Source organism: Dendrobates tinctorius, unplaced genomic scaffold, assembly GCF_039654945.1.
Source record: "Dendrobates tinctorius isolate UK_male_01 unplaced genomic scaffold, ASM3965494v1 ptg000250l, whole genome shotgun sequence".
NCBI classification, from domain to species: Eukaryota; Metazoa; Chordata; class Amphibia; order Anura; family Dendrobatidae; genus Dendrobates; species Dendrobates tinctorius.
In genome coordinates, this window is record NW_027361917.1 from 36877771 (window position 1) to 36900490 (window position 22720).

Consider the following 22720-nt stretch of genomic DNA (forward strand, 5'->3'; position numbering starts at 1 on the left):
GACTAATAACCCATAGGCAAGTTACATTATTGATGAAGTCATGACAAATCTAAAGAGGATTTAACTCCTGGCATGTTCATTTATTTAGCCAATATTAAAAAAAAAAAAAAAAAGAATTTGTGCCTGATAATATGCAAGTCATGCAGTCACTGGGTTTAGGAATCATAATGAACATACATGAACCTTTATCCAAATCATCTGCTACTTAACATGCAGTGATGACCCACATCTGCCATACACAAAAAAAAAAATCTTTACACACAGGTAAGGTTGAAACATTCACGTTACCCTAGATTGGTGCCTGTGGGTATGCTTTAAAAGCTTTGCATCTGAACACTGAAGGCTCATATCTGGACACCTTCTACACCATGAGCTGGGACATTCCTCACAACCACCTGACCGGTCTAGCCTTTGAGCCATAACGATGACGCTTTGCAAAGATGACACTGAAATGATTAAGGCTTTGAATTTTTCCTTCTCAATTAAAAAAAATAAATAAACGGTACATCTATGAATGTCCAGTCAAAGAATCAAATAATGGACCATATTCCAGACAGATGTGAAAATGGGCATACAGGTAATAGAACCATTACACATGATCAATCATGTTTACACAGACCCATGGTTGGCAGCGAACATTTCCACTAACTTTATTCGGCCTGGTCATTTATATCCACATCAACTTTGATAACAAAACTGACACCTGCTTATCACATTTCTGCCTTTGCAAACTTGTTGTTAGTTGAATACCAGCACTTTAGGCTGTGTGCACACGCTGCGGATTCCGCTGCGGTTCCGCAGCGGTTTTGGCCGCTGCGGACACGCAGCACTTTTAGCTGCGGTGTACAGTACTATTCATTTGAATGGGAAAAAAAAAACGCTGTGCCGACGCTGCGGAAAAAAACGCGCGGATTTGCTGCGGTTTTGAATCCGCAGAAAGAATTGCATGTCAATTCTTTCTGCGGAAACCGCTGCGGGTTCCTATCTCCACCATTGTGGATATAGTGAATCCGCAGGACCAAACCGCAGGCAAAACCGCAGATAATCCGCAGGTCTTTGGACCTGCGGATTATCTGCGGTTTTTGCAAAATCCGTGCGGATTAATCCGCAGCGGATTCCGCAGCGTGTGCACGTACCCTAAAGGGAATCAGTTTCCCCCCCCGGGACGTATATGACTTTTTAATATGGGCATACAGGTAACAGAAACATTACACTAATCCTACCTGTATGCCTCATATTGATGGTCTTGTTGCTGAGAAATGTTATACTCTGTGTTTTAATGATTTGTGAAATCCAAGTAGTATCGTTTCTCCTTGCGGAGATTGACATGCTAAGCATGCCGAGATGGGGAGACTTTAGCCACAATGCTCCTCTGGGAAATATGCAAATTGTCTCTTCAGAGAGGAAGAGGACTAGAACTCTAGTGCCACCTATCGAAAATACTGCAAATTGAGATTCTGGTTTGGCTTTTATCCTAAGTCATGTGACAAGGCTCGTCAAAGGGTCGACATTGACTTTTAGGATTGCTACTTCCAATAGGTGGCACTAGAGTTCTAGTCCTCTTCCTCTCTCAATTATTGATTATTAAGCGATGGAGCTAAACCAATTGTCGCTTCAGGTAGAATCCTCAAAGTACTGCATACCCATGAGATTAAAACTGCCCAAATCCACCAATTATACCCGAACATCTGATGTGTACAAGACTCCTCTTTTCCCCACCTTGAGTCTTCCTAGACAGATGTTGAGGAGATAAGGATTTGTCAATGCCCAGTCACTTTGTTTTCAGGGAAGATCTGCAGCTGACTTGCTCTTCTCTCCTCACGGGTGACGAGTGCTAGGCTGAGCCGAGTGCTCTTGTATGGGGGAGTCGGGAGAGACAGATGTCTACACAACCAACGCTTGGTTGATATTGGTCTTATTTGTAGTCAGCTTTACTCAACTGGTGGAAACAAGGATGGACCTCCTGTGTTTCTCACTGCTATGTGGGGTGCGCCAAAAGGAATGATGGGAGTAAAGGTAAGAACGTAAAGGATCTGACTCCATACAGCTTTTGGTACATAACTGTGGGTGCACTATGTATGTTCACATCAATAGTGATTAGTACTGCTCTTTATTGTTAACATATCAGAACTGACCTAACTAATCTGATGATGGGATGAAGGACAGTAGTATCCACTTTTTTATATTAATAATAAACAGATTAAAGTCCACACTCAATAGTGCCAATGTGACAAAGTATATTCTTCTACTTTTATGCAGTTACCCCTTAAACAAATGGAATTTCAAGCCTAGGAAAACTGATTAACAAAGCTAAAATGTGTTGTTCATGATCTTAATAAAATATCTTCATAAAATAATCATTCTAAACTTAACTCTGATTAGTGTTTCTGTCAGCAGTTCTGAGGCAAGGTGAAGTGGGCGATTCACACCAATCCATCGTCTGGTAATGGGTGCCATCAGCATTTTACAGTGAACGCCCGTACAAAATGAAAATTTTATATGCGAGGACGTTCAACAAGTGATTAGCAATATGATGTGGATGGAGAAGAAGATGGTACTTTACACTGAGAAGCAGTGGAGAAGAAGTGACTGATCAGCCATAATACAGGAAACTGCAAAACCTATACTATTTAAAAAGGTAGTCTCCGGATGGGAATGTATATAGAAAGGACATTATTCAAATACACACTGTAAGCTGTGAATGCAACTTAAATTGAAGATCTAAAAGCACCCCCTCCTTTCCTAAATCTAGCTGTGTAAAACTGCTGTCTCTGCTGGAGAGCCTGTGGCTGTGCTCTAAAAATAAAAACTGAGAATAATTTGATGAAAGGCAATCTGTCAGCAGGTGTCTGCTATTTAATCTGAGAGCAGCATGATGCAGCTTGCCGTAGTTTCAAAAAAATCACTGTTATCAATAGGAAATTATCAGTAGAGGACTAATCTTGTGCCATGTAGTCCTCCTGCTCTGTGTATCCCCACCCTCACCACTGATTGGCAGCTTTATGCCTATGCACAATGTACACAGGAAAGCTGCCAATCAGTGGTGTGGACAGGGTTATTCAGAGAACTGCAGCAAAGAAACCTGATTTTTATCAACACTGAACCAAGCAGCCCAGTGACATCACGAGAACCCAGGTCTCTACCTCTACATCATGCTGCTCTCCCATTACATAGCAAAAACCTTATGACAGATTCCCTTTAACATTCTTATCTGCTGCCATTATAAAAGGGATAAAATGTCCATGAGAACGACTTTGAAATAGCTCTGATCTGTTATAAGGAAAGTCAAACTGTTAATGACGTGTTACAAAACCGTGACAATAGTGGGAAAAGAGCATTTCAAAAGTACTACAATACATCTAAAAAGGAAAAGCAACTTTGTAAGTGATTGTTAATAAAAATATCACTGTCTTGTTGCACGCACCTGCATACAGACCTATGCGTCTCCATGGTAACAGACAACAAGGACACCCTGTGTAGTTTGATTCTGAGCAACAATCCCTGATATAATTACCCTATTCCCTGTTAATATATCAAATACATGTTATGAAGAAGCAGGGGACAAAGTGAAGGGAACATAACTGCAGTAACAATTACACAGGGTTCCTATTGTCATCAATGTGTTTTTCTTGAGAAAGTCTTTAAACGCCTTTCTGACACAATGAAGGTGTGACCAGGAGTATGATTGATGACCTAATCCTTATGATAGATCAGTGTTTCTGAAATCCAGTCCTCACGGTCCCCAACACATCATGTTTCAGGATTTCCTTAGATTTGCACAGGTGAGAGAACCTATAGCAGTTCCTGATGCCTTAATAATTCCATCACCAGTCCAGTCAGCTGTAATCAGCTCTAATGGTGGCAAGATAGAAAACGGAGCACAGCGCCATACACTGCAGTGGTCATTCTCAGGTACTGCAGCACGCGGCGCACAGTCATGCTGTTCCAGCTCTGTACAGTTTACATCCCGTGGTCGCCATTGAAGTTGATAGCATCCTACTGGTGGGGGTGCTGTCAGTAAGCATTGTATTTACAGCACAGCTCTACATCGGTGAACGTCCTGGCACTAGGACACTGTTCTCATGATCAGCGGGACCCCAGCATTCAGACATTTACATCCTTTACTGTGGAGAGGTGATAAATCCCACAAAGTTTCTATTTTTAGGCTAAATTCACACTAGGAGTTTTTGCAGTGGTTTTTAATGCTTTTTTATGCAAATTTTCAGCTGTGTTTTACAGTACCAGCAAAGCCTATGAGATTTCAGAAATCTCATGCACACAGCTTGGTTTTTTGTCATCGGGAGTTTGTGCTTTGCACGGTTTTTTGCACAAAGGAGCATGTCACTCAGCGTTTTTTACCCACTGAAATGAATGGGCAGTGAAAAAACGCTTTAAAACCCGCAGGTATCAGGCATTATTTGTGCTAAAACCTGATTCTATAGAATTGGACTTGTCCAGGTCTAGTTTTAATAATCCGTTGTAACATAAAACACTGCAAGTTTAAGAGGTATATTCCATCCTCATAGAGAGCATCACTAGGTATACCAACACTTTATGATTATCGGGGACCAACCTCGCAGACTCCCTAAAGACATCTTTCAGCCAAACAGGCCAGCAAATTTACACTCTCCTCGTACATTCTGTCTTTTGCAATGTCATGGGTGAAATAGAGTAGACTACAGCATGTGGATGTAAAGATCTGGATCTCCATAAAGGGGCTACCCAGGACTTTGTTTTTTGTCTGTGGGGCAGAGAACTTACAGGCAGATAGTTGCTACCTACCAGCCTGTTCTGCCATGCGATGATTCTCAGGCTTCATTTGACCTCATGCCGACAGAGCAGCTCTCGCTCTCTTCTGCTCTATTGACGGGTGTCACTGTCAACATCATGCCGATTGCCAGCTGGCCCAACATAATGCCGTAGCCAGCTGTGAATCAGGATGACACTGGCCGGGCGAAAAAGAAGTAGCTGCTCAGTTGTGACGTCACCAGAATCCGGGGAATCACAGGCAGGAGTGGTCTGTGACTGCCGAGCCGAAACGGATCACCGCAGCGCAGAGCAGGCAGGTAGCTAGCAACTATATGCTGTTAAGTTCTTAGCAAGGAAAGTAAAAAAAAAATTCCTGGATAACTGCATTAAATTCATGCCATGAAAGAATACCAAAAATCCTACTTCAATAGTAATAGCTGCAATAAAAAAGAATATCAATTTGCTTAAAAAGTACACAGGTGAAACAAGCAACGTTTTTGTGATCTTCGATGTAGGATACTTTCATCCAGGTATAACACTAGAGGAGCTCACAAAACCAATAAATATCGGCACGAGGAGAATGCCAGATCTGCATACACTACAATGTTAGAATAACGTGACAAACTGAACAGTTTATAACACTGGTAGAACACAATCTGTGACAGACATGGAAAACGCATCATTAACTTTTTCGATTAACACTTTGTTGGGAAAAGTACCTGAGTCATTGCGCAAGTATGATGACATCGCCGGTATAAGACAGGATTGACTTAGCAGCTCCAACAAGACAGATGGAAGCGCATTACTGTTTTGCCCTCGACTCTCACTGGCTGGCACGTCTCCATTAATCGCGCACCCAGCTGGATTTATATAGCTAGCAAGAACCTGTAAAAAGAAACCGGAATATTCAGATTTACAGCACACATGCTCACTGGAAATGCGCTAGTTTGAAAAATACTAAAACAAAAAAATAAACTGATGCTTGGCATAAAAATCTGCTGGAATAGAATGGGAAGAGACTAACAATTGGCAGAAAGTTTGGCGCTAAAATGTCATTTAATGTAAACAGTCAAATCCTCCCACTAGAGGCACAAAAAGGACAATAAAAGCACAAATGCATAGATCGTTTTCAGTTTTCAATTACTTAAGGCAAACCTGGCTTCATAATGGAAAAACTGCTCATCAGGGTTCGGCCACGTTCACAATTTGGTCAGTATTTTTACCTCAGTATTTGTAAGACAAAATTAGGAGAGGAATTAGCACCTTTCATTCACATGAGAATGGAGCATTAAATGCCCTGGGTGTGTAAAAGCACTTTACCAGCCTCTGCCTCCAACGTTTGCGGTCCTGGATGCACAGCCTCTTTAGCTCGATAGCTCAATGTCTGATTTCCTTTTGTAGTGCTTGACGTCACACAGTGAGCGCTATCAAGCAAGCTGAAGAACCTGAAGCGGTGTGGGAAAATAACCTCGGGAGGCAGAGACAACACACGGACAGCACTGAAAGCATCATTTACTACTGAATACAAAAGTTAATTTTACAGGAATGGAGCAACGGACTGAAATGTTAACCCTTCAGCACCTTTATGTCTTCTAAGGCCTGTAGGCCCAAATATATGGTTTGGGGTGGGGGCGATATAAGTTGACAGATCCCTTCTAAGTGGTGGCCACGCAATCCTAAAGAAAATTTTTCAAAGTGGAAGGAAATGCTGGATGACCCTCTGAAATTGTTGGAAATGGCTTAGCCTTGTAAAGTTGCGAACAGGGTGAAAACTAAGGTATCCACAGATCAAAAAATTCAGGTGTAGGGGTATTTATTGGATCCAGGAGCACCTCACTACATTGTGGGTATCCCTAGTGAATGCGTCTTCGTGGCGTTACCCAAGTGGTCTCAATAACAATGTGCAGCTATCTATGCTACATCCCCTCCCCCACAAAAAAAGAGGGACTCATCATTGAAGAGGTCAGACATATAATCCAGCCTCCATTGCTCCATTAATGCCTCCAGTCTCCAACAGAAGATCATGCCGGCAAAGTCATGAAGCGACCTTCACAAAAGAATGTCACACGGGTACTACTCCAAGGATTATGGTGAGGGTTGGTATAACGTAGGTTGTTGGACCCCTAAAGCTTTCATTTTAGGTACACTGTCAGCTTATCAGTTTGATTTGGTTGTGGAACTAGTGGTACAGCGAATTCTTTCTCCAAAGCATCCCAGGGGTAGATTTTCCACATGACAATATGACAGATCGCATGTTGGTTGTGCTACTGTGAGGAGCCTGCGTGGCCTAAGTGTACAACCATGGGCTGCAGTGTCACCAGACTTGTCTCCCATCATGAATATCTGGGACATAAATGGTCAGCTATTGCTAAGGGAGTTGGCAGCAGTGGATTTGAATGAGTTGTGTGCCCAAGTAATTCAGCATGGCAGTACAGTGTTGCTCAGTCAATACGGAACAAATGGAGAGGTTTTCAAAATTATGCTTCCATTTTTCATCATCAGCATAATACTAACATGTCCATGTATCCTGTGATTTTCACAATTTCATGACTTTTCCTTCTTTGTGTACAATTTTAATGTTGAGGAATGTCTGTAAATTTACTCATCAATGTTTCTCAGGCAAACTTTTTTTTTTTTTTAGCAAAAAAATAAACGCGCTGCATCAACGTGTATGCCAGATAACGTAGAAGGCTCATTACGAGGCTGGAGCAATGGCTCCACTGCAAGATGAATCTCTTCACCCAATTATATGGATCTGTATGAAAGCAATCCAATCTCGAAATCCTTTGCTAAATCCCTCATACTGCATTTTAGAAAGATTAAAAGAATCTCTCAAGCGGGAAGTTTATCGAGTCGGCTCTTCCACAGACCGCCGCTTTCCTTGGCTGAACTCAGATGCAGGATTCTCCAATGTTGCTTCACACTGAAGTGCAGCGATGAGAAATTCAACTATTGCAATGTATATTTTTCGAGATTTTCCAAACTTCTTGAGACCAGAGGAATTCAAACTTTAAGAAAAAAAAAACTCTGGGTTTTCATCTTGAGTAATACCTGCCCCCCCGTAAACGATTGATGGTTAGCTGCTGCCGTGCAGTACAGGGGTCCTGAATTAAATTGACCTAAAGGCATCATCTGCATGGAGTTTGTATGTTCTCCCTGTACCGGAGTGGGTTTTCTCCTTTGTACGTCAGTTTCCTCCCACATTCCAAAAACATACGGATAGATTAACTAGGAACTTAGACTGAGCCCCAATGGGCACTGGAACAAACAGAAGCAATGATAATTTGTGCACAGTGCTACATCACATCAAAAAGTACAGCAAGTAAAAACTGAATGTTTACATGTCAGAAAAAGAATCTGTCCATGCCTTTTTAAAAAATGACCACAAAAAGTGCCCACGAATATGAGGACATATCAATATAACAAACTCACCAAGGAAATTATCGCTTGTTGGGGTGGACCCATAATTCTTTGATCGCTGTCCTGCAGTAATGACTTTCTGCCTATCTACACACAACTTTTATTTTTTAAACGGAACCATCCCTTTAAAGTTATGTGGGAGAATAATTGGAAGTCTAGAGAGTATTGGAATGACAAAAGCATGATGCAGCTCTGCAATACTACAATGTTCTTGCCCGAATTGTAAGGTTCCATGATTCCTTCGGGCAACAGTTTTATTAAATCCATTATTCAGAATAAGTAGGGATAACAGCCAATACCGCTATACAGTTATTACAATACTAGGTGACATTTACCAGTAACAAGCAGGTTACATGCTCCTCCTCCAGTCTCTGCTTGGTAAGGGCCTGCTCCACATCCCAGCCTGAAGCAGTAGATCCTGTGCCAAATCCTGTACCCTTAGCCCAATAAAGCTGCTGCTCTTCACAAGTGCCACTGCTGTGCGTGCTGGAAACCTGTGACTTAAAGAAAAGCTGCGGTGAGCAGAACTCATGACAAAGTGCAATAAGATGAGGATAAAAATACTAAACTTTAAAGAGCTATTAAGGGCAAGTTCACACAGCAGATTTTGCTATTAAATCTGTTGCCGATTCATGTATGTATACTTATAATTTTCAGGATACTCATTTTACTGTGACCGGAGGTTCGAAAGCCAGGAGCACTAAAGACAGTTCTCAACTAGTTAAAGGATATGTACATTTTTGAACAAAAATGATTTCTTACTTTTCATTTGCTTTCTAAATAGTATTCTTTTAAAAAATGTATGCAGATTACCTGAAAATCCATTACCTAGCATACTGCTTCTGCAAAAGTGATACACAGCCGCCAGTTCCCCTACTTATGACGGATCGCTCTATTTTCCCTCCATTCTCTCAGTGTTAGAGATAGCAGGAGGTGATTGTACAGAGATCTGCAGTGAACTAGGGGGAGTGAATTTAAAGTTTTAGGCAGCGCAAACAGGTCATAGACATTGAGTAAGTGCAGTTCTGGAGCTGTGTGAATATTGAAAAGGAAGTGAAGATAGTGGCTAATGTCCAGCCTGTATAACTGGCAGGGACAATCCCATAAAAGAAAAATCTAAAACTTGAATCGAGCTGAAAACTGCATAACAGGGGTAGAAGAAAGAAATGCGGAATGAAGACTGCAATCACACTTAGAAAAAAAAATATTTTTGCTTCTGTTAATCTGAGTTAATAAAACTGCTCTATGTCAAAAGGTGTCCATAGAATTTTAATAATGCATTCACATGTTGCTGCAAAGGTGCAGCCATATCGTTGCCAAAAATGCACTGTCCAGGTGAGCAATATGGTATGTATATTGCAGAAGTTAACAGCACTTTCATTGTAAAGGGCAGTATTCCTGTATAACCTCACAACAATGAAGAATGAGAGTGCGTTTGCTGTCACATGCAAACCGTGCAACGTGAGTGCAACCACTGGCGCGTGATTTAAGGACACCACAGCCATCACACAGTGATGCTACAAACACTTCTCAGTAAGCAATGTCCCAAGCACTCTATTCTGAAAAATCACACATCGGACATAAAACAAAAAATGTGGCAGATGGGAGACGACAGCCATGGATGGCCCCGAGGAGGAAGATTATGCTAAAATTTTAAAATACTCTATTGTAAGAGTGTAAAATGTCCTGTATCTTGCTTAGGCACAATTTCTATATATGAGAGGATAAATCCTGTAAAATCATTCCTGGAATTTGCAAAGTTTCAGAATGAAGCCATATGAATAAAGCGGGCCAAACACAGCCCGAATAGCGAGAAACGCTGCCTGGCAATTAGACGGCATCCTATCGTATTTTATTCCAAAGCCCATAAGGTTTTTAAAGGGATTGTTGGGGATTGTGCCGGCTTTGCCTAATCTTTTAACAATATCAGGCCAATTACTAGTAGTAAGTACTCGTGATTTATCACATTTTATCCCACAGCTTATTAATCTACTTATATACGAACGCAGAATTTAGACGGGGAACAGTGTAAACTGGCACGAGAGCCACAGATGAGATCACTGGGCTTCTTTTTTACTTTGACCATCACTGCCGGTCTGAAGGGGTTAATTCCTTTGTATGCACAAACATTAATACGACTGACATATAATTAGTGGAAGACTTCAGACATTTACATTACAGACATCCTGAAACTTGGCTGTTGCCCTCGCAGATACTGATTTTTTGGCCCGCTTCATAAAACCAGGAGGAGCTCTAACAAATCGGAAATGGCTGCCAAAAAGGACAGCAAGAGCCAAGCTTGTATCAACTGTGTAGAACCTATTCTGCCTCAGAAAGTAAGGCACCTTACGAGCGCAAGAGTAAAACGCTCTGCGCTGGTCACAGTCAATTTAATGTTTATAAATGAAAGTGGTATGGCATAGCCGCGCCAAGCACATTATGGGATTGCTAGCTTTATGGCAACATGTTAATTCACAAGTGTGCAGGGTTCTGGCTATTGCTGTGTTTTTACCCCTTATACCAGGGGTCTCAAATTCGGCTGGGTACATGGGCAGCATATAGAAAAAATTTTATTTGGGGGCTGCATTCTTGGAAGGACAAACTGATACTTTTAGCAATACCATTTTATTTCTATATACCTTTTGAAAAATTTTGCTGTGTTTTTAAATTTTTTTTTTTTTTTTTTTTTTAGAGCTTGGGTCGTTATGGATGTGGGAACAAATGTCCACTCATATTGTAGTTATGTCCCCATCCAGGTTCTCATATTGTAGTTATATCCCCATATTGTAGTTGAGTCCCCATATCCAGGTCTCCATATTATAAACATGTCCCCATATTGCAGTCATGTCCCTATCCAGGTTCTCATATTGTAGTTACGTTCCTAGGTTTTAGAGGAGGAAAATAGAAAAAAGTTAAGCAAACATATGGTCAATTCTGTACTAACATCCTCATCCTGGTCTGCACGGCCCCCTCATCCCCATCCTCCTGGTCTGCACGGCCCCCTCATCCCCATCCTCCTGGTCTGCACGGCCCCCTCATCCCCATCCTCCTGGTCTGCACGGCCCCCTCATCCCCATCCTCCTGGTCTGCACGGCCCCCTCATCCCCATCCTCCTGGTCTGCACGGCCCCCTCATCCCCATCCTCCTGGTCTGCACGGCCCCCTCATCCCCATCCTCCTGGTCTGCACGGCCCCCTCATCCCCATCCTCCTGGTCTGCACGGCCCCCTCATCCCCATCCTCCTGGTCTGCACGGCCCCCTCATCCCCATCCTCCTGGTCTGCACGGCCCCCTCATCCCCATCCTCCTGGTCTGCACGGCCCCCTCATCCCCATCCTCCTGGTCTGCACGGCCCCCTCATCCCCATCCTCTTGGGCTGCACGGCCCCCTCATCCCCATCCTCTTGGGCTGCACGGCCCCCTCATCCCCATCCTCTTGGGCTGCACGGCCCCCTCATCCCCATCCTCTTGGGCTGCACGGCCCCCTCATCCCCATCTTGGGCTGCACGGCCCCCTCATCCCCATCTTGGGCTGCACGGCCCCCTCATCCCCATCTTGGGCTGCACGGCCCCCTCATCCCCATCTTGGGCTGCACGGCCCCCTCATCCCTATCTTGGGCTGCACGGCCCCCTCATCCCTATCTTGGGCTGCACGGCCCCCTCATCCCTATCTTGGGCTGCACGGCCCCCTCATCCCTATCTTGGGCTGCACGGCCCCCTCATCCCTATCTTGGGCTGCACGGCCCCCTCATCCCTATCTTGGGCTGCACGGCCCCCTCATCCCTATCTTGGGCTGCACGGCCCCCTCATCCCTATCTTGGGCTGCACGGCCCCCTCATCCCTATCTTGGGCTGCACGGCCCCCTCATCCCTATCTTGGGCTGCACGGCCCCCTCATCCCTATCTTGGGCTGCACGGCCCCCTCATCCCTATCTTGGGCTGCACGGCCCCCTCATCCCTATCTTGGGCTGCACGGCCCCCTCATCCCTATCTTGGGCTGCACGGCCCCCTCATCCCTATCTTGGGCTGCACGGCCCCCTCATCCCTATCTTGGGCTGCACGGCCCCCGCATCCCTATCTTGGGCTGCACGGCCCCCTCATACCTATCCAGGGCTGCACGGCCCCCTCATACCTATCCAGGGCTGCACGGCTCCCTCATACCTATCCAGGGCTGCACGGCTCCCTCATACCTATCCAGGGCTGCACGGCTCCCTCATACCTATCCAGGGCTGCATGGCTCCCTAATCCCTATCCTGGGCTGCACGGCCCCCTTATCCCTATCCTGGGCTGCACGGCCCCCTCGTTCCTATCCTGGGCTGCACAGTCCCCTTATCCCTATCCTGGGCTGCACAGGCCCCCTCGTTCCTATCCTGGTCTGCACGGCCCCCTCATCCCTATCCTGGGCTGCATGGCCTCAGTTATGTCCCCATATTGTAGTTGAGCCCCCATATCCAGGTCTCCATATTGTAAATATGTCCCTATATTGCAGTCATGTCTCTATCCAGGTCCTCATATTGTAGTTCTGCTCCAAGGTTTAGAGGTGGAAAACAGGAAAAAAAGTGAAACGCTATCCTGGGCTCCATGTCCCCCTCTTCCCTAACCTGGGCTGCATGGCCCCCTCATCCCTACCCTGGGCTGCATGGCCCCCTCATCCCTATCCTAGTATGCATAGCCCCCACCAGAAAAACATTAGAAAAAAAAACAAAACATCCTACTTACCTTCTCTGCGCTCCATTGCAGCGTCGTTCTGAAGCTAGGCAGCCAATTTATGCTGGTAAACAGCGTATGGCATAATCGTATTGGACTTGGAGAATCATGTTGACAGGTCATTTTTACTGGCAGGGCTGTGGAGTCAGAGTCCGTGTCCATTTTGGTGGAGTCGGTACGAAATGGACCGACTCCTAAAATATATAATACATTGGTTCAGTAGCACAATGCAGGATGTGCTGTAAATGTTTTCATAAGAATTTGGGAAAGTTTTGAAATGTCATAAATATCTGCTCTGTCCTTGATCTAAGGATCTCAGGTTTTAGATGAATCTGTGCTGCACTATATATACATGCTCAGTAGTGACCAGTGCTGTGTAGTCGGAGTGTAGATGAATCTGTGCTGCACTATATATACATGCTCAGAAGTGAGGCAGTTCTGTGTAGTCGGAGTATAGATTAATCTGTGCTGCACTTTGTGCACATGCTCAGTAGTGACCAGTGCTGTGGAGTCGGAGTAGAGATGAATCTGTGCTGCACTTTATATACATGCTCAGTAGTGACCAGGGCTGTGGAGTCAGAGTGGAAATGAATCTGTGCTGAACTTTGTGCACATGCTCAGTAGTGAGGCAGTGCTGTGGGGTCGGAGTTTTGGCTTACAGACTTCACAGCTCTGTTTACTGCACAATGATGGTCATAGAAAAAAAAAAACAATGGCAGAAATGCATTTTTGTCACCATTTCACTGCACATGGTTTTTATTCCATTTTTTCAGTGGCTTGTAAGATAAAATAAAGGGGGTCAATCAAAACTACAACTTATTTTGCAAACCCCTTTCCCAACACCCCACAAAAAAAAAAAAAAAAAACACACAAATAAAGCCCTCATGGCTATGTAGAGTGAAAAAAAGGTAAGGCGTTTGGAAGAACAAAAGGAAAAAAGCGAAAGCGCAAAAATGCAAATTGGCCTTGGTGGAAGAAGTTAAAGGCAAATGAACTAATATTTTCTGCAAGTTTAGCCAACAATAAAAGCAGTTTGTCAGTCTCTTTAGGAGACATTTATGATAAAACCTACAGAACACAGCATGTCTAAATGGGGTTGCAGTAGGAATTTATGGATTTTAGTATTTAGGGACATTAAAGAAAAACATTCGCTTTTCTAGATATCGGAAAAGACTTAGTACAAACCTTATATCTGCTATTAAAAGCCATAACCAGGGAGGGAAAATTGTAAATTGGCCATGCACTCTTTTCTCAACTAAATCAGTTATTAGTATTCTGTCTCAGCAGGAGAGACCCCTAAATAGGTACTGTATATACTCGCGTATAAGCCGAGATTTTCAGCCCTTTTTTTGGGCTGAAAGTCCCCCTCTCGGCTTATATGCGAGTCATATAGCCAGGGGGTAGGTGGGGGAGGGGGAGCGGGGGTGTCACATCATACTGACCCCCCCGGCGTGGTCTCTGCAGCCCCCCTGCTTGTCCCACGGTCTCCTTTCCTTCCTACAGCAGTCACATGGTACCGCTCATTAAAGTCATGAATATGCGCATATTTATGACTTTAATGAGCGGTACCACGTGACCGCTGAAGGAAGGAAGGGAGACCGTGGGAGAACGGGGCTGCAGAGACGCGCCAGGGGAAGGTAAGTATATGCTATGTTCACTTGTCCCAGTTCCAACGCTGCTCGTTGTCTGCCCGCCGGGTCCCTCTATCAGTGACGTTCAGACAGCAGAGGGCTTGACGACGTAGTCAGTGCGCGCCCTCTGCTGCCTGACGTCATAGAAAGAGGGACCCGGCGGGCAGACAGCGGCGAGCAGTGTTGGAACCGGGACAGGTGAATATCTCAGGTGCCGGGTCCTGAGCCAGCGGCGAAACCTGTCCCCCATAGCGCCGGTGTTCCCGCCTGCTCAGCACACCGGCACCTGGCCCCTAACGACGAGAGGTATGTCTTTTTTTTTTTTAATACCTGCAGTAGCAGCAGCAGCAATATATGGGGGCATAATCTATGGGGCATCTTATGGTGGCATATTCAGTGGAGCATCTTATGGGGGCAGCATATGGGGGCATATTCAATGGAAAATCTTATGGGCGCAGCATATGGGGGCATATTCTATGAAGCATATTATGGGGGCATATTCTATGGAGCATCTTATGGGGGCATATTCAATGGAGCATCTTATGGGGCATAATCTATGGAACGTCTTATGGGGCCATAACCTTTATGGAGCAGCATATGGGGCATATTATTCTATGGAGCATCTTATGGGGCCATTTTTAACCTTTGTGCAGCATTATATGGGGCGTATTTTGTATAGGGCATCTTATGGGGCCCATCATGAACGGTATGGAGCATTATATGGGGCTCCTGATTCAATATGGATATTCAAAAACATTTAACATACTGATGTCTCAATTAATTTTAATTATATTGGTATCTATTTTTACATTTGAAATTTACCAGTAGCTGCTGCATTTTCCACCCTAGGCTTATAGGCAAGTCAGTAAGTTTTCCCAGTTTTTTGTGGCAAAATTAAGGAGGTCGGCTTATACACGAGTATATACGGTAATAGGAAATGGAGGAAGGTCGACATTTCTTAGCTCCTGCTCTCCTGTCCATAAAACTGTATACCGGCATTTCATAAATGCAGCCTTAATTTAGGGCAGGTAAGTCATTGGTCAATGGCAGGTGCAATGCATGCCGTGAAGTGCACGAGGTAGTTCCAGTACCCATAGCACCAGCAGAATGCTGATGAAGATAGAAAGCGTATTCAAAAAGAGCATAAGAATTGGGACAGTCCCACGACATTTGATGAATGCATTAAGACCATGTTTTTACTTTGGCATTGAGTTAAGAAAATTGTCATCCTTCAAGAAATTTTTTGTTTTTTACTTAAAAGTATGTATTTGGGCTATCATTTGTACAAATGGGCTTCATTAGACATTTTGCACAGTTTGGGTGTTAAATGCCTTCTGTATCTCAGCACATTCAACTTTGATGTTGTCTGTGGTCATGAATCAGTCGAGTGGCTCAGAAAACACAGATATAAAGAAAGTTACAAACTGATTCTCAGTCAAAGGGTAATGGTGCTTTCTAGAAACTTTTCATGAATAAGCTGTCCTGTATGAGTACATGAATAACAACATTTCTGGCTATTAAGAGATTATATCCTGCATTCTTGCCAGTTTTACTCTCTCGATGCTTTATCGGTAACATCAATCCACTGTTTGCTGGATGGAGGAGCTGGGCTGCAGTATTTCTACTGTAGACAGCATAGCACAGAGAGGGAGGTTCCTGCTCTTCATTCACTTTTTAGCTTGCAGACACATGCTGCACCAACATGGAAAACATTATACAGCACAGCTGAGCCGTCTTGATCTGAAGCAAGCTCTGATGTGAGATAAATCAATTGTTACAAAGCATTGCAGGATGTTTTTCAGTGGACCTCTGTTTGTTCCCCTCCCCGATCCGCACTCATTTTCCCCACTCCAGATTGTATAATGGGCTGTATCATGTGACCCCTGCACTCTGTCTCCCCTGACCAAAATGGATTTCAGCTGTTTTTTTTTTTTTTTATTTAAGGTGAATGACAACTTCAGGAGACAGAGAAGAGGGGAATAGTGGGAAAGGAAGCTCTAAATAAATAAAAGCTTTATGAAGTGAGAACGCAGCTGGACAGATCTTGGATGGGAGATGTGCGTCACAGACATGCCCAGCCTCAGTGATGTGAAACCCGGAAGAGCAGGATACAGCATTCATAATGGTGAGGGGGTCTTTTATAGTTGGCTCAGATTTTTGGTCTGGATTTTAGGAACAACTGGAAGAGCTGGGCGGGACTGGTCTTTCCCATTCTCCAATAAAAGCTGTGCAATTACTTTGAAAGGCAACTGAGCTGCCTTAGAAAGTTGTGCGTGGAGGTGGAAAGATCAGCTTGTATGCAGAACAGTCTCTACCAGAGGCTACGAGCAAGACTGTTATCCAAAACGGGTGAGCTTGTAGAGTTATGTGAATTGTTTTCACTTTTTACGCAGTGTAAAGTCCTTTTTGTGAGCAGTGACTGTTTATTGACTTTCAATAAACTACTCACTATTTGAACACTAGAATGGGATCCCGGTGTGTGCACTAGTGCCTACCAGAGAGCTGCATCCTTAAAGCGACAATAAAAAAAGTAAAAATTTGTCAAAGTTTACTGAAGTAATGAATTCTTAACCCGTTAATGACAGACAATACGCCTTTTTACTAACTTGAAGAATAAGGGAATAGTGCCCCCAGGTGGATGAATATGCATCGAACATCAGCTTTACACTAAAGCCAAACTCCTTCTGCCATTGGTCACGATAAGTTTAAGCACTGATCTTGGCTGATTAACCTCTGGCTGTCAAAAGCAATAGCAGCATCTAGCTGGTTAACAGAGGGTGAGGGCTCTTTTTTTTAACCTTCTCAACACTTTGTATTTTCTATTGTGTGGTCCTGATGGTTGTCATTATAACCAGAGGGCAAATAAAAGCCACAAGGTCTGCCACCCATGGTGGCCTGTTACCATGTGTTAAAACCTATGAAGTCATGGAAAATTTAAAAAAAAAAAACAACTTCCTGGCAGTTTTGAAAAAAGGTTCAGTTTGTAAAATGCTATCACATTTGGGAGGTTTCCAATATATAGGTGACCAAATCAATTCAAAACTGAGAAGGTTATTAAGAAAACAGGTTTTGTAAATTTCCCTGAAAAAAATAGGATTGCAGCGAAACGATTAAGGTTTAAAAAAAAAAAAGTGGTGATATGATAAAGGGGTTGTCCGGGACAATTATGATCATGGCCTATTCTTAGGATAGGTACTCTGTATCTGATCGGTGTGGGTGCGTTACCTGGCATTCCCCGCCAATCAGGTGTTCCCGATGCCAGCCGCATGTGCAGAGTTGCGGAACTGAACAATAGGGGGCGTATTCGCTGAACCTGGACGTGGCTACTATACAGTTGACGGAACTGTGCAGTTTAGCTTTGCAATTGAGCACATCTGTCCACAGCCTGGGAACAGCTGATTGTCCGGGGTACTGGGTGTCGCACCCTCACCGATCAGATATAGAGGACCTATCCAAAAAATAAAAGTCTCTCACAACCCCTTTAACTTCTTGTGTAGTATGATCGTCTGATTTAACGGTACAAAGATTCAAAGTTGCAATATTCTTAATTTTTTGTAATTTGCCAAATTTCCAATATTTTGATAAATGCAAAAAAATACGGAACAAAATTTACCATTTACAATGTACAAGATGTTATGAAAAACAAAATCTCCAACACTGGGACATGTTGAAAATAGGAATTTTTGTGTACTCACCGTAAAATCCTTTTCTCCAAGCCAATCATTGGGGGACACACGACCATGGGTGTTATGTTGCTTGCCACTAGGAGGACACTAAGTGAATCACAGAAAAGTTAACTCCTCCTCCGCAGTATACACCCGCCCACAGGCTGAGACTGAACCAGTTCGGTAACAAAGCAGTAGGAGATCTTAAACAAATAACAACTACTATAAATTATGTCAAAACTTAAGTCGAAGCAATAAGCCAATAGGCTATCAGGGTGGGTGCTGTGTCCCCCAATGATTGGCTCGGAGAAAAGGATTTTATGGTGAGTGCACAAAAATCCCTACTTCTCCTACGCCTCATTGGGGGACACAGGACCATGGGACGTCCTAAAGCAGTCCCTGGGTGGGGAGCAATACAACTGCTAATACCCCATGTACCACTGGCCTACAGATGTGGTACTGCCGGTTGCAGCAAGCACCTGCCCAGCGCTACATCTGCTGTGACTTGAAAATGCATGTGAGTTTTTTGAAAGGTATGCGAGCTGGACCAGTCGCAACTTTGCAGGCCTATTCTGCTGACGCCGATGTTGAATGGTCCAAGAGAGGCGTCTATTGACCGAGTAGAATACGCCATAAGCCCTACTTTGACAGGTGTGCCCTTGACACAGTAGGGGTCCTGAATAGCTGAGCGAATCCAATCGGCTAGTGTGGCGTTTGGAATGGCTAGAGTTGTCCTATGCCCTTCTGAAAATCCTTCTGAGCCGGTGATGGAAAAGACTTTTTAAGTCTATTTTTCAAAGCCAGGCAAGGGAGTGTATCCACCGTGATACTTACGGACTACTGACAGACTGGAAGGGACGCCCCTTGATCAATAGGTCATCCGGATACGGAAGTACCACCACTCCCAAAGCGTGAGGAATGGCTGTGACAGCTGCCATGACCCTGGCAGGATTTTGGTGGTGGTGGCGAGGCCGAAGCGTAAAGCAACGAACAGGAAATGTTCCCCCCGTGAACTACGAAGCGTAGGAAAAACTATTGATGGGGAGAAAAGATTGGGATGTGAAGATAAGCATACCTGATGCCGATGGACGTTGGAAAACTCCCCTTTTTCCTTGGAGGCAGCGGAGAGAATCCAGTCTGAAGCGCCGTACCTTGGTAAAACGTTTTAATAGCATTAGGCTTTGGCAAAACGTGTTTAACAGTCTTAGGTCCAGTATGGACCCTGTCGGGGGAGAGGAAGAAAATGTCTAGTTAGTATCCGGAGGACCCCAGCTCTCTGACCCCCTCGTTGTGGGAAACCAAGAGCCACGCATGATAAAATGGAAGTAAACGTTCGCCTAATTTGTTGGTGCCCCCGGATGCCGCAACAGGTCACTGTGTAGAGGATTTAAGGTATCTGGCTCCCTTAAACCCAGACATCCCTGGCCTGGATTTCCAGGCACGACCAGGACTGTATGAGATCAGGGAACCTCTGTTCCCATGTGGAGACCGTCCTGTACCAGAAAGGAAAGGTGCAGAAGACCAACTAGAAATTGTCAAGAGGTCTGATGTTGAATCAAAAAAAAAGGGGCTGTGCGGCCTTTGTTGAGGAAGGCATTTACAGTTCTTTCCGTTAGCGGCAGATATGCGACCCATCTGGTAAGGCAGAGAAGCGGATCTGCTCGCCAATCTCGGAGCCATAGGGCTCACCCGATGGAGACTGTATGTGCAGCTACCTGTGAAGTGCAATTGGCCACCTCTAAAGAGGTGTTAACTACTAAGTCCCCGGCCTGATCTATCTGACTATGCGAGGTTGGCTGCCTCCGGGGCAAGATCTGGGCGAGCAAGGTAGTCAATTTGACGGTCAGTGGATTTCTGACTGTAAGGAGCACCGAAGGGGGCTATAGCCAATCATTCATTAGATCTTGACCAAAGGGCTATTTAGCCTCAACAGGCTGTTAACCTGCAGATATGGCTGGTCCCTAGTCTCTGGGCAATGTCCTAGACTCAGGATGAATAGCAACTACCTTGTGAACATGTGCCGTCTTGTTAAAGGCCACTACATGTTCCGAAATATTTTTCCTCGTCCACCTTCAGAGTATTGTTGACCGACCCCAGAAAAGGATGAAGTGTGTCTTGATAATTCGGGTTTGGTGAGATCTGAATCCCAGAACCCTAGTGCTGCAAGGCTGTAGTGCTAGCCACTGAGCCACCGTGCTGCCCCTTGGGTCAATTACGTGTAAGCCTCAGATTCAGAGTCAGGAGAGTGAGAACGAGGGATGGAACATGCATAAGCCGAAGCGTGAACATGATCGGGGGACGCGTCACGGAGCATCGCTTTGCAGAGTAAAATCAATGCTGACGGACTGTCCCGACCTTTGCCATAGCCCTTCATGGTTTCCTGACATAAAAAGAATCCCCGGAGAGGGGGTATTGCCTCAGTCATGGAATCCATAGACCCTAACAGGCATGCAGACCACTTAGAGGGGACTGGACTCAGCAGAATTGGTGGTGGCGACGGGTACCATTTTGCAAATTCTATGTCACAATCCATGTATAATGGAATATTGTGATCCCGGGACAAGGGTATAGTAAGAAAACACTGTGTCTTTGTTAGCCCTTTTTTTTATAGACATGGGATAGTTTGTACCTATAGAGGCCGTAGGCAGAATATTGCTACATACTGTAGAGAAAGTGTATAGCACTGCCGAGAAGGGGTTAATGTCACCTGCTGAGGCGCAGTACAGGTTACCCAGGATCTGTTGTTGTCCCCAGGAGAGAAGTGTGCCTTCGTGATACCTGCTCCAAACTTGCTGGCTCCTTCCAGGGTTACTGTGCCATCGTCGGTTGTCAGGGAGCAGGCTAAGAGAAAAACATCATGGCCCCCGAGAATAGGTTAGCGCTTCTCGTGCAGGACGAGAACCGCCAGCAACATGGGCCGGCACACTCACGGTGGGCGGAGCCAAGTAACTGCGACCTAGCCCGACTAGAAGCCGGGAGCTAAATTTCTGACGGCCGCCAGCAATGCGTGTCGGCTGAGGGGAGAACAGAGTCCGGGCACCGGAACAAGCGCCGCTGGGCACCGGAACATCACTCCCTCTGCTCCCTAGGGACCAGGACCCCCTACCTCCTGCACAAACATGCCGGCGTGGAGACCTGCCGTCTGCGATCAGCGCTCCCTGTCATACTCACAGAGCTGTGCTGTCCTGAAAGATATAGTCCTCAATCTATCCTCCCTTTAGACAGGGGGATGGAGAGTTTGCAGACTGTATTGCATTCCACTCAGGGTGTCTGGTCCGTGAAGAAGTTGCAGCCCCATTACGTGGGGGCCTTGTTCGGATATGTACCTGGCTCCGGGGACCTCTTGGAGATGAGGGGAAATCGGGACCATGGAGGAACCGTTGCCCGTAGTTGAGCCCAGGCATGCCCTAGACGTCACAGGAGAGGGTACGGGGAGGTATACGACGCGTTCTCGCCTGTTGATGGTTCGGGGGAAATCGAACCCTAGAAAGGATTCGTCGCTCCCTTCACTCCGTTAGTTAAAAAATAAAAATTTACAGAAAAATTCAAAAGATAAAATAAAAACGTTGGGGTCTGAAGCAAGTGCCTTTCTACACACACCAAGTAAGAACTGGTTCAATCTCAGGCTGTGGGCGTGTGTATACTGCAGAGGAGGAGTTAACTTTTCTGCGTTTCACTTAGTGTCCTCCTAGTGGCAAGCAGCATAACACCCATGGTCCTGTGTCCCCCAATGAGGCGTAGGAGAAAATGTATTTCCATAAAGTGACGCCAGATTTGAAAAATTAGGCTTGGTCACCAAGAGATTAAAACAAACGGTCTCAAGGGCATAAATGATGATCCTGCATCTTGCCCCTACCCATCGAGCAATACACAGGTGATTTTCGAGTTACAGGTGGTCTTCAAACCTACCTCAGCTGGGTTGGAACTAGAGTTGGGTATCCTGGGAGCATGGTGACTCAGGGCCGACAAGCAAGCCAGAATCAGATGTATGGCTCCTATTTCTAGTGCCATACGCCTTAGGAGCACGCCATCGTCTGTGGTGAGGGGCATTGTGCTGAACAAGGTGCGCAATACATGAAAAGGAAGAGTTGGCAGGACATTTGCAGATGGTGACTGTAAGATGTGACCTAAAAAGGAAAAACGAAATAATACGTAAGTGAATTTCCTTCAAGTTAAGCCACTGGCCAAAGTGAAAATATTGGAAACCGTAGAATGGAGCCTGTTATCAGACTTTCCCTTTATATACTGCTGACACAACATTATATATGTCTCTCTACAACCCCTTTAGATCCCAGCAGTTACGCAGCACACCTTTGGATAAATAGTGCTATTGCTGCCCTTCTACATTTGATGGAAATGTCAATCAAATGAAGAGGGGGCTCTGATTGTGGGTAGAGAGGTGGTCTTTAGCGCGGTCGAGAGACACTCATCGATGACTGCTTGGCACAGATTTGCATGCACCGAGGGACCTTTATTAAATCATTTTTCAAGAGGAGTACTGCATTACGGCAGGGTTATGTAAAAGGGTGTAAGGATGTGCATTAGAATGCATA

At 44.9% G+C, this 22720-nt stretch overlaps 1 protein-coding gene across 7 annotated transcripts in view; it reads right to left on the bottom strand.

Annotated features, from left to right (window-relative positions):
* The window catches only part of BIRC6 (baculoviral IAP repeat containing 6), a 471996-nt gene that overhangs the window by 113950 nt on the left and 335326 nt on the right, over positions 1–22720 (bottom strand). For 6 of the 7 annotated variants that reach the window (XM_073557613.1, XM_073557615.1, XM_073557616.1 and 3 more), the window contains exons 63-65: positions 22077–22294; positions 8505–8669; positions 5469–5634 (exon numbers count right to left, since the gene is read on the bottom strand). In XM_073557613.1, the coding sequence (XP_073413714.1) occupies positions 5469–5634; positions 8505–8669; positions 22077–22294 (549 nt within the window). The remainder of the gene's footprint in view (positions 1–5468; positions 5635–8504; positions 8670–22076; positions 22295–22720) is intronic. The other variant, XM_073557612.1, reaches the window with a different exon arrangement.